This window comes from Melanotaenia boesemani, chromosome 4, assembly GCF_017639745.1.
Source record: "Melanotaenia boesemani isolate fMelBoe1 chromosome 4, fMelBoe1.pri, whole genome shotgun sequence".
NCBI lineage: Eukaryota > Metazoa > Chordata > Actinopteri > Atheriniformes > Melanotaeniidae > Melanotaenia > Melanotaenia boesemani.
This window is the reverse complement of record NC_055685.1, coordinates 4,551,954-4,563,795: the sequence shown is the minus strand read 5'-3', so window position 1 is coordinate 4,563,795 and position 11,842 is coordinate 4,551,954. Positions and strand designations below refer to the sequence as shown.

Below are 11,842 nucleotides of genomic sequence, written 5' to 3'. Positions count from 1 at the left end.
AGAAGAACAACAAACTTTATTGAACTTTTGTACTAGCAAAACAATAAAACACAATCTGCTGAATTATGTTGGAGCCTCAACAAAATGTTGCTGGGAAATTTGTCACAAATGACAACTATCCTAATTTTTTTTTAAATATAAAATTAATAGTAAATTATATGTATGTATATATATATATATATATATATATATATATATATATATATATATATATATATATATATATATATATATATAAAAGAATAAAAAAAAACGTATGTAATAAAATCAAGACTTTTGAATTATAGAAAAATGAGCAGTAACTAACCACAAAAATATTAAAAACCACACATTTTTAACAGACTCTAAAGGGAACATACATACACATACTGTCAAAAAGCTGCCTTAAAATAACACATGGCTCTGGTAAAATCTGAGTTTGAATGCCCTTTTAAACAAATTCAAGTCATGTTTTTTAAAGCTGCAAGAACCACAAAAACTTTTAAGAAAAAATAATTATATGTATACAAAAAATGCCAGTACAATCAAATCATCCAAATACTGCTATTTTATTTTCCATTTAAAAGCTAAATCTTACTTAAAAAGATAAAGATGGGCAAGATGTTTTATTTATTTATTTATTATCAGGTTAACCAGTGCTGGAAATTGATTGAGAATCTCAGAATTCATTAAATTTGTATAAAATAAAGTATTAACTGTTTCAGTGTCTGAGTTTAAAATGAATTTCTTTAGATTTGGGTACGACTGGAAATAAAGAAAAAGTAAGAAATTTAGAGGTATTATTTTTCAATCAAATGAAATGGAAAATATTGTTTGTGGGGTGTGTAAATGATGAATTTTTATGTTTTTTTCCACAAACTGACACCCATTCTGTAATTATGTACGAAGAATACATTAAATCTCTTTTAGACAAACGAATCCGTCCCAAAGAAATAGCTCCTATGACTTTTATAACACACCAAGTTATATTTACTGATACATGATTATGTCAGGGATCCCACTGCAGTCTGGCGGGTTTGCAGGGATTTTCTTCTTCTGAGACTCAGCATGAGAGACATTGACACTCCTCACCAGTTGGTAGCGGTAAAGCACCGATTGGTTGTTTTCTAGATGACGTAACACATCAACAGGAAGAAGAAACGCTCCAACACCAAAACACTCAACACGGAAGCAAAAGTTTGTTCAGGTGTCAGTCGGTCCAGAGTTGATTCGCCGTTTGCTCTTCCTGAAAAGGTCTGTTGGGTTGTAGAAGGAAACGTTAGGAGATGAAATTATTTATCTCGGCTCTGCTGCAGGTGTTGTTGGTGGGAAACATCCACAGCTGGAATGACGGTAAGTTCCACTTCCGGTTTCTGGAACGTTTCATGACAAACCTACGTCTTTAAAGAAAAAGACTCAGAACTACAACAGGATGAAACCCAACAGTAAAAAGCCGGTAGATTCCAGAAAGTGGGTTATTGTAAAAACTCTAAGTATGTTACAGAAATAGAAAGTTAAACCCAGAGTCTGTTACTATGGTAACCCATTCCGTGAAAGTGCGGGCTCTCTGATAGGTTTATTAGAGGAGTTTCTACCCGTCTCCTCCCACCTCGAAGTACACTGCTAGTTGAGTTGATGTTTCCTCCCGAACCCTCCTTCATACTGATGATCAATAAGGTTTTATGAAGTAGTGGTATTATTATTATTATTTTGGACTGATAAAAATCAGCCAGTGTGTCTTTGTCTCCAGGCAGCATCCTGCTCAGAGATGTCCAAGCTCTGACTTTATACAGGAACCGCTACACCACAGCAAGGCGCTCCAACCCTGTTCCTCAGCTGAAGTGTGTCGGAGGCTCAGCGGGCTGCCACGTCTTCGTTCCCGAGGTGGTTCAGTGTCTGAACAGAGGCTGGGATGGGGTGGATGTACAGGTGAGGTGGTCAGCAAGTGTAATGTCTTCCAGATGTGGATGATGGGGCTATTTCTTGTGTCTTGTAAATGAATGGTTTGTCCACAAAGGATGGTCTGGATGGATTTCCTGCTGTATTTTTGCTCTCTGTCCCTTACAGTGGGAATGTAAGACCGATATGGACAATTCGTACCGGTTTGGTCAGATTGAGGTGAGCTGTGAGGGTTACAACCATCCTGCAGACGCCTACGTACTGAAGGGCTCCTGTGGACTGGAGTACACACTGGAACTAACTGAAGAGGGCCAGAGGAGGACTGGAGGTAGCTTTGATGGTGGATTTAAAGGACAGGGAGGTAAGAGGATGAGGATGATGGACAAAGATACTTCCAAACAAAGACTGGATTTATGATAAAAGTACATTTTCTCTTCATCTAACTCAGGTCTTGGGGGCTTTGCCTCCAGTTTCTTCAATGGCTTTTTTGGAAACAAGCCTCAGCAGAAGTACCAGACCTTTGACCCGTCAGCCAGTGAGCCTTCAGGAGGTCTGCTGGTTGTCGGTGTGCTGCTGCTTTTAGCCTTCGGTGTCTACAAGCTGTTCCTCAGTGGGGACACGACCCAGTGGGGGCAGGCTGGTGGGCATCAACGCAGCTCTGCAGCAGGACCACCACCCCCAGGATTCAAACCAGACTTTACAGGTAGCTGATGAGTAATAATGGATGGTCCGGTTTGCACTCCCAGGATGTTCATGTTCTCTTTGTTTCTGCTCAGCAGGAAATCCTGGAAGCAACCCAGGTTATGGTTTCCATAGCGACTATACTCATGGACCACAACACCAAGGAGGCTGGGCAGCTCCAGGGACAGGTGGAGGAGGCTGGGCGTCCCCGGGGACTGGTGGAGGGTTCTGGACTGGCATGGGAACAGGAGGACTGCTCGGATATCTGTTTGGTCGTCAGAGGTTTGTAAAGAGGTGGAGGGAGAGAATCCAGACTGATAATGAAACTCCTTCGCTGTTAGCTCTCATTAGCTCTCAGCTTCTTCTCTGTGTTTTTTTTTCTTCAGAAACCAGCCCTACAGGCCGCCTCCTTCTAGAGATGGCTTCTTCTCCGGTTCCTCCTCCTCCTCCTCCTCCTCTTCCTCTGGGACCCGCACAGCTTCAGGTAGAAACACTTAACACTTGCTAACAAAGCTGCATGCAGATAGATGCACAAGCAGAAGTCAGACTGGAGAGTTTAAATTTAAAACGTAATTCCTGAGAAAAAATGCTGCATGTGAGACAGAGAAGCAGTGAGAATGTTGGGCTGGAAAACACCAGATAAACCAGTGTAACCATTTAATGAGGATCAGTTGGTTCTGGTTTTCTGGGTTTATGTGGAAATGAAAAGTCTTGCATCTGTTTTCTGGATTTCTGAGTAGCAAAGAGTTTCTGTCAGGTGATCATCAATCAATCAATCCAACTTAATTTATATGTCAGTTTTCATATATATATATATTTTAACTCAAAATTCTTTACAGGAGAAGCCAAAAAGTCTCTGTCAGTCTCCCACTTACTCACCTACAGAGAAATGATGTGATTGAGCACACAATTTAAAACTGAACAGAGGAAGTGATGTCAGTGAGGAAATAAAAAAAAAAAAAAAAAACTAGAGAATTAAAAATAAATCAGAATGTATGTATATATATATATATATATATATATATATATATAAAATGTATATGTGTATGTATATGTGTGTGTATGTATTAAATACATTAAATAAGACAAAAGTAGAAATATCATACCCCTCGAAAAACAGATCAAAATAAGATAAAAACAGACTGAAATAGGCTAAAGAAGAAAATGCAACAATGCATACATGCAATAGAAAATTGAATAAAGTAGTAATTGAGATACCTAAAAAGCTAAATTAATCTGGAAGTAAATATCGATTAAAATAAAAGCCGGTTTAAAAGTGTGGGTTTTCAGTTTTGTTTTAAAACCATTAGTATTTGCTTCTGTCTGCAGGTACACAGGAAAGTTGTTCCATAAACTTTGGCCATAGGTAGAGAAAGTTCTCTCCCAATGGATTTTAGCTCAAACTTTGGGAATTATTATCAAATCAAACCTTATTTATAAAGCACTTTTCGTGCATAAGAGCTGAAAAGTGCTTTACATGATAAGAACTATTTAAAATAATAATAGCAGGGCTCCAGAATGAATGAGTGAATTTTTCATCTACGCGCACAATGGCGACCAATACATTTTCTGGTCTTTTTCTTGTCGGAGTTATAACTGATTTTTTTTTGTCGCTAACAAACTTCTGCTCCCCTCTTCAGCCCAGTAGTTCACAGTAATGCACCAATTTGCTGCTGGTTTGCCGACTCAAACTAACTTTAATACGAGAAAAGGAGACGAACACCAACGAAGAAGACGGCTGCCAATGTGCGTGTGAGCGGGGACGAACGACCACTGTGATTGGCTTATGTGTGGAAAGAGGCGGGTCTTGGGGGAATTTATTAATCCTCAGTGTTGCCAGTTTAGCAACTTTGTCGCTTAATTTGGCGAGTTTTCAGACCTCTAGCAACTCAAACACGACTAACGACAAATCTAGCGACTTTTTCTGGTATTATTGGAGACTTTTGGGGACTGACGTGAATGAAGGTTAACTTTTCCGAATGAAAAGCGAGTGCTGTGTAAACCCCTTCCCCGTCCAAAAGCACGAGGCTTGGTCCTCACAGCCGCAGCTTCCAGCTGCATTCAGAGCAGACGACGTTCACCTTTCTCTCATGACCAGGCTGAAAATGAATGCTGGATGATCCTGCGCTGGTTTACCGTCAGAGTAATGTCTATTAACAAAGAGTGTGGACAAAAATATTTAAAAAGTTAAGTGTTCCAGACTACTAATTAAAAAACAAAATACACGTAAAAAACGGAACAAAAAAATAAATACTGACTGAATTATTATTTTATTTATTTATTTGCAGTTCTAAACATTTTAGGTTGTCTTTTTTTTTTAATCAATTTTTGTCTTTCCCACCACATCCCTCTTTATGGCAGCATCCATTACAGCTATATGTACTAGGCTGATTATGCTAATTAAAAACTTCTAGCGACTTCTAGGACAGCCAATAGCTACTTTTCTTACTGTTGGAACAGTGGCTGGAGAGGAGCGTCAGTCCCTGAAGCTGTTTATTGCCAGGAACTACATGGACCAGTCATACCATGGCTTATGGGGGATGATGGGGACAAAGTTGCCGTTCTGCTTCGACTAAAAAATGAAAATCAAATCTGATTTGATTTGATAAGTTTTATGTCTACTTGTTTTGTATTAGTGCGCCGGAAAGATGTGTCTTTTTTATGTTATGTCAACTGCAAAAAATGTGAATTGAAACATTGTAATTTCTGAATTTATTGTTCAAGTATTTATAACTAACACAGTGAAAATGAGAGGAAATGTAAATATTTGGTTTGCAAGGCGATTTCAGTGTACACCCCTAAATTCTGCTTGCACTCCTAAAAATTTAAGTTAGGGGCCACTGTGCTCCTCGTAAAAAAAAGTTAGTCTGGAGCCCTGAATAAAAATACAAGGACACCCAAAATTAATCACAAAACAAATTAAAGCACACACACTTAATCATATTCTCTCACACACAGGCTAAATGTACATGGAGTCAAACCCCCCACCCATTGACCCTACTCTAAAATAAACTGTCTCTAACTAAAAAAATAACAGTATGAACAATCATGTCTTGGCACAAGGTGAGGCGAGGAAATGATATCCTAGGAGTCCACACCAAGAGCCATCCAAACCTGCTACTACAAAGGCTGTTACCATGGGAATGACCCAGATCAGGGCAGACCGGGTCCACACCAAAGCCATAAGGCTGCAATGCAGGGCCCCAACTACCCCAACAAGTACTATCCCCACAGCAATGACCACGCAGCCAGAACAGGCAAAGCTCCCAATGCAGAGAGGAAAAAATAAATAAAAACAAAGAAATATCAAATTAATCTAAAACTGTAACAACAAATAAGACCAGTACAAGCAGAATTAAAATACATAAGTAAATAAATAAAATGCAAAGTTTAATAACTAAAGCCCCATTTTCCACCAACGGATGCAGGACGGGACGTTAGGGTGCGGATCTGGTTTGTAAAGTGTAATCTTGGTGCGTTTCCACAGCCAACCGTAACCTTACCTGCCTCAGCTACGTAACAGCATGACGCCAGCGCAGCGCATTCCTTAAAGTAGAACCAAAACACGACTCCGAAACAAAGGAGGAAAATACACACACTTAGGAGGAGGTTTGTGGTCTGGCATCCTCCAACAGGTTGTGTTCTTTCTCTTGCCGATGCTTCATGACGCCCTTTTAAACTGAGATTTAAAATAAATTTTTAAAAAACCTAGCGTTGCAGAAAACTAAAATATGATATGGGGCAAAAACGCTAAGATTCTTTTTAGATTGGGTTAAAGTGTGTTTCATCAGCTGACTGTGTGGTTGCTTTTTTAGGTTTTGGAGGAACTAAGAGAAGATAGAGGAGGTCCGTGTGGTGGTCCCGGGTCGTTTGGAAGAGCAAGGCCGGATTTTCAGGAAGAGATTTCATCAATATTTATCTGTGATATGTAGAGAAAATAGCAGTTTTCTTTTTTAAAAGTGTTTGTGTGTGTAGGGGTGGGCGGTGGGTTCAACCAGAAAAATCAGATGATGAAAATAAATATGTTCCATAACCTTCAGTTCATTCATTTTCTGTATTTTATATGGAGGAGTTTCTGTCCACCCTGAGGCGAAAGCTCAACTCATTCTGGTCTGTTAGGAGGTTCTGGACCAGGCAGCAGGGATCCAGTCAGAGGATGGACTGGTCTCATGATGGTTCCCACAGGCAGTGAGTCTCTGCAGAGCTCCCTTCCTGTCTGAAAATATTAAACTGATCCCATTTCAGAAGACTTGATCTCCAAACAACACAAAGCTTCCTGATCTGCTCACAGGTTTTATATCATCATCATTCTGGACGTTTGCAGCCGTGCAGGTTGTCACACGGCTGATTGCTGTGGGGAATCAGGTCAGGGTGTAAGAACTAGTTGAGCTCGCGCCAAACCAAGGCCACCATCAGTTCCAGCCTCCCTCTGGTTCAGCATGTCCTCTGCAGAGTCGCACTGGATTTAAACGTTTTCATTGAAACTAACACCACCTCCATAACTGCTGCTGATGCAAGAAAAGTTAACTGAGAAACGTCTGAAATCATTTAGAAATGTGTTGGAAGAATTTCTGAACAATGAAACAGTAAACAGTAATCTGTTAATGTTGAGTTTTCAGCCTCCGCTATGATGAATAAAACCTTCTGAAGGATGTAAAAAGTTGGATTTATTGCAAACTTATTAATAAAATATTCTCAACATAACATTTGAGAACATGTTTTCTTTCAATACGATAGCATGAGCTTATGATACTTTTCCTTATACAGATACTTTTTGCCTCTTAAAGGAAAAGTCACGATTGTACAGTGTGCAATAAAGTCTTCATATCAAAGACAATATGAAATATGAAGAAAAGACATTAACACAAATACTAGAAAGAAGCGCTGACTGCATTGGGTCGGGGTTAGGTTGATTAAAAACAGTGGGGTCTACAGATTCGCTGTATCTGGGTATCAATGGGTAACTTAAATGAAGATGAATATAAATACTTTTAAAGTGACAGAAATAATCAGTGTGAGATTATTTATTACTGCATTAAACCAGCAAAACATTGAAACACAATCATGACATCTGATTGGCTACGGTAATCATGTGACATGGCAGAAATCCATACTGATTTTCACACTTAATTTTATTGCCTAAAAATCTCAGAAGTGACAACAAAATGCATGTTTTGTATCAGCACAGTGGTTTAGTGATTTATGACGACCGGATCGGATACCAAAGTATTGATTCGAGTATCAGTGCGGCCGCAGAAAAACTCAGCTCAGTGCATGAAAACCAGCTGCCCTCTGCTAACAAACCAAAGTCAAATCATCCACCCAGTCACTGTGAGGTGTAAATGTACACTCATAACGCCACATCTTTTTTCTTCATTTTCTGAGGCGACTGAACTGGCAGGTTGACCCAGCCTGACTTTCCCGGTTTTCCTCCCAGAGAGATGAGACCAGAGTCCACACTGGCCTGGTTTTACTGACATAGAGCTGCTGTGTTGTAAATCAGCATCTCCTGCCGTCCACTGTTAAAAATGACTCTTCACAATGGAGACGGTAAACACACAAATGGCTCTTGTCTTTGTTAAACATGATGTGGATCTTTTCACATCCCTGTACATCCTCCCTGCCCACCTTCTGGATCTGAAGTGTGACCTAGAACACAGGAAACTGGATGAAGCTCCTGAATGATTTCTAGTGTTTCAGTCTTACTAACGTGAGCTGCAGGAAGCCATAAAGTCTCAGGTTCTGGTTCTGCCGGTCAATCAGAGCAGGAAACTGAATGTGGATCAGTCTCCTGCTTCTGCTAAACTAGGCGGATTCATCTTTTTACTGGTTACTGTCAGTCACTTTAGGAGACTGATGGAGACAAAAATGACATTTGTCCTGTTTGAAAAGGACTTTTCTTTTTGGGATCTACAGATTAGCTGATTATATGCATATGAATCATTAATTAGACACTTTTTTGTCATCAGTCTCCGCATAGAAAACATGCCAAATCCTGTGTTTATGACGTAAAAACACTGCTGTGCTTTTTAACTGCAACTTGAATGAAATCTCTGAATCAAATTGTCCATTTTATCCAGAGTTTTGTTTCCTTTCACACAACCATTAGCAAGAAAAAAAAAAATGGAGCAGATATACAGACTGTATATCATCTCATGTAGAATGCTCAAATAGTAAAATGTGAATTCATCTCCGGCCTACATGCTGTGTAATCTGTGAATAACTTTTGTACTTTAAATAACAATTTTTGCTTAAATCAATGGTTCCCAACCCCTTTTCTTCAGGGACCACCTTCATGCAGATACTAAAATGCCATAGACCCCCCGCTCCACCCTGTGCTGGAACCATACTGGTTTTAGGCTTTAAAAAGTGAGATTCTCACCATATATTATGTATTCTGGTTGAATCCCGTCCTTTGATAAAGCTCAAGTTAAGTTAATAACATACAGCCTTACCTTTTCCCTTAAAATTTGGACAATTTGTGGACATGAATCACAATGACTTTAACGTTCAAAGCCTCAGGGACCCCCTGTGCTCTCTGGGGGACCCCAGGTTGGGAACCACTGGCTTAAATGACAGAGATCACATTTTCTATCTTTCCAGAAATAATTACTGGTAAGAGTGTGTTAATCTAAACTCTCAGCCTGTTTGCTGCACTCTTTTATAAAGTGACATCATTCTTCAGGGATTATTGGGTGTTATTGTGTCCACATTTTAGTTTACATGGCAGAACAAAGCTGTACTACTGATGTTTGTGATGGGAAAATTCTTCTAAGATCACTTTACCATAGTTTTTCTGACCCTGGCCTTAAGTTTTACCTTTAACTCTAATATTCTGTTCTGAGGTGTATTATCCTTTCGGTCTACCCCTACTTCCCATTATTTCCCCACATCCCTCTCTCAGCCATGTCTATTATTTCTGGATCTAAATGACTCCCCACATCTGCAGAACTGCCAGTTTGCTTTCTTAGTGACAGAGATGCAAGAAATGATGAAGCTATAATAAAGATAAAAGAAATAATTGTAAAAAGACTATAATTCTTCCAGGTACAGACGGACACAAATCGTTTCCTCAACTGATGAATTTATTGAAGCCATCTTGGTTGACTCATAAACACACCGTGAAAACTAAAGGACACAGACAAAACGATAATTAGCTTAAAGAAAATAAATACGACTGACAAATAAAACTATTGCCACAAAATAAACAGACAAACAATACCTCGTTGGCTGAGTACCGTGAGAAGAATTAGCATTGGTCTTCTTGTCTCTTCTTAGGGAACTTATTTCTCCTTATTTTTACACCTTTTCACATATGTCTTCTCTTCTAGATGTCGCTTCTTCTGACCTAATTAACTCTGCACACAAAGCTTTTTAGTTTCGCCACAGTGCCACCTAGTGGTGCTCAACCATACTAAAAGACTAAATACACAGAAAATAGAAAATGAAAATGTGGCAGTTACAAAGACATTTTAACTACTTGTCTTTTACTTAAATTACTTTAAAAGATTTTCCACCACATGGACCCCTAAAAACAGCTGCTCTGAAAAGCTGAATCTCTTTCTCGCCGTTATTTGGACCAGAACACGTCACAGACATTTTATTGAGACTTTAATTGTGTCAACATGTGGAAACAGGACAGAACATGACTCCTTTAAGGATTATCAGATCATGACTCATGCTTTCTATGATTTCCAATATCCATAATTAGGCTGTTCATCATTGTTTATTTTAAGACTATTACTGATGGTAAAATGATTCATACAATAGTTTTGTAAACAACACAAATATAATCTGTATAATTGCAAATAAAAGTGAAGAAAAAGGATGAATTAAATATTTAGCAAGGCACTCAGATGCACTATATATCCTCTTCTATGCTGGGTGTTGTGTTTTCTGGTTGTTACTATGCTCCTCCGTCTTCGTTTCTTGCCGGTTGTTGCTATGATATGAGGTATGCTATGAGATATCCGGCTCAGAGGACTAGATTGTAGATCAGTTGCGGGACAACATCATTATGTGTGTGTTGTTTTGACAAAACTGTTAAATGCCTGATTTTTTATCTTCACGTGTGAAGATAGACAAAAGATCAACCAGACAAAAAACAAAAAAACTCATAAAAATAAATCCTTATGTGTGTTCCAGCCTTAAGGTGAGATCTGTTAAGAGCAGGGAAGAGGACTTTTAAGATGCTTAGGAGTTCCCTAAGCAGAGGACAGAATGGGGGACAGAAAAGGCAGGAGAGATGTTCTCCAAACACTGGATGTCAGTGAATTAATTAAACATTACAGATTTGATTGTGCAGGAATGACCTTTGTGGTTTTTCGTGAAATATACCTCACAAAACACTTTTATGCTCATTGACCAACTGAGCCAGGAGCAAACACTGTTCTGTCCAGTCGCTATTCTCTGGTTTGTGGTGGATCTGAATGCCAACCAACACTGCTTCTTATAGGCCGGTCACCAGTTACAGACATTGATGGAAGCTGAGCCATTTTACCCTCGGTAACACAAAATGGAGTTGAAATGTTAAATCATGGTAAATCAATGTAAACAAATAGAACTATCAGCATACTGTGCGAGTGGGTCTGAGTTTCTACATTCTCTGTAGGATAATTTTAAAGTAAAGCTTACCATTTATATAAAATTTTTTATGTAAAATATTATTTATAATAACACAGTTTTTATATAGATTAGATTCTATGAACAAGTTTATTGATTCTCTACAGTCCATTTTCACCAAAGGTGTACCTAGCGTTTAGGTTTAACCAATCACAGCTTTTGACATGGTGACTCATGCCGAGCAAGGAGGTCAACCACACCTCCTCACTGGAGTTTCTGTCCTTTCCTTTCTCAGAGTTCTCTGAGAATGTTCTGGAATCACTCCTAAGCTAAGACTCCTTGTTAGGAATTTTTAGGCTAAGTTAGGATCTCTCTGCGATCCTAATCTCTCAGGGCTGGTTGTTCAAAAAATTTAATCCGGATAAAAGCTTCTCGGATTTCATAATCCATTTTTTCTGGACGGCGGATCACTTAATCCGGCTTACTTTTCTGCCGGTTGTTCAAAGCAAAATAGGATTGGATCACTCTGATCCAAAACCCTTTTTTCAGGATCATGAAATCCAGATTTAAAGCATGTAGATCAATGTGCGCTGCCGGCTTTGTGAAGAACAACGGGTAGACAAGACTGTTTGCTTGCCTTGTGTAATATGTGCATGTATTGTCCTGCATAACATTGCAACCAGGTGGAATCTCCCTCACAAGGCGGCACGGCTCAGCAAGG

General features: G+C 39.1%; 1 protein-coding gene and 1 long non-coding RNA gene across 3 annotated transcripts; one reads left to right on the top strand and one right to left on the bottom strand.

Moving 5' to 3' along the window:
* Positions 1–1,121: 1,121 nt before the first annotated feature.
* On the top strand, positions 1,122–7,263 carry saraf (store-operated calcium entry-associated regulatory factor). 2 transcript variants are annotated; one of them, XM_041983783.1, is made up of 7 exons: positions 1,122–1,332; positions 1,730–1,908; positions 2,047–2,239; positions 2,327–2,581; positions 2,658–2,841; positions 2,946–3,043; positions 6,375–7,263. In XM_041983783.1, exons 1-7 carry the CDS (start codon positions 1,266–1,268, stop codon positions 6,398–6,400), a joined length of 1,002 nt encoding a protein of 333 aa, XP_041839717.1. In that variant the 5' UTR covers positions 1,122–1,265; the 3' UTR covers positions 6,401–7,263. The 2 variants fall into 2 exon arrangements, with proteins under 2 accessions (XP_041839717.1, XP_041839716.1); XM_041983782.1 differs by having other exon boundaries at positions 2,655–2,841.
* On the bottom strand, positions 7,210–10,008 carry LOC121638795. Its single transcript, XR_006010080.1, has 2 exons — positions 9,782–10,008; positions 7,210–8,208 (listed from the first exon to the last, which is right to left on the bottom strand). It is a non-coding gene; the product is annotated as an uncharacterized LOC121638795 (long non-coding RNA).
* Positions 10,009–11,842: the final 1,834 nt, after the last annotated feature.

What these genes read in the sequence shown, in the direction of transcription:
- saraf (XM_041983782.1), top strand. Translation starts at nt 1,266, where the DNA reads ATGAAATTATTTATCTCGGCTCTGCTGCAGGTGTTGTTGGTGGGAAAC. An exon ending in GGGATGGGGTGGATGTACAG is followed by an intron (nt 1,909 to 2,046) that starts GTGAGGTGGTCA and finishes TGTCCCTTACAG; the next exon opens with TGGGAATGTAAGACCGATAT. An exon ending in TGGGACCCGCACAGCTTCAG is followed by an intron (nt 3,044 to 6,374) that starts GTAGAAACACTT and finishes TTGCTTTTTTAG; the next exon opens with GTTTTGGAGGAACTAAGAGA.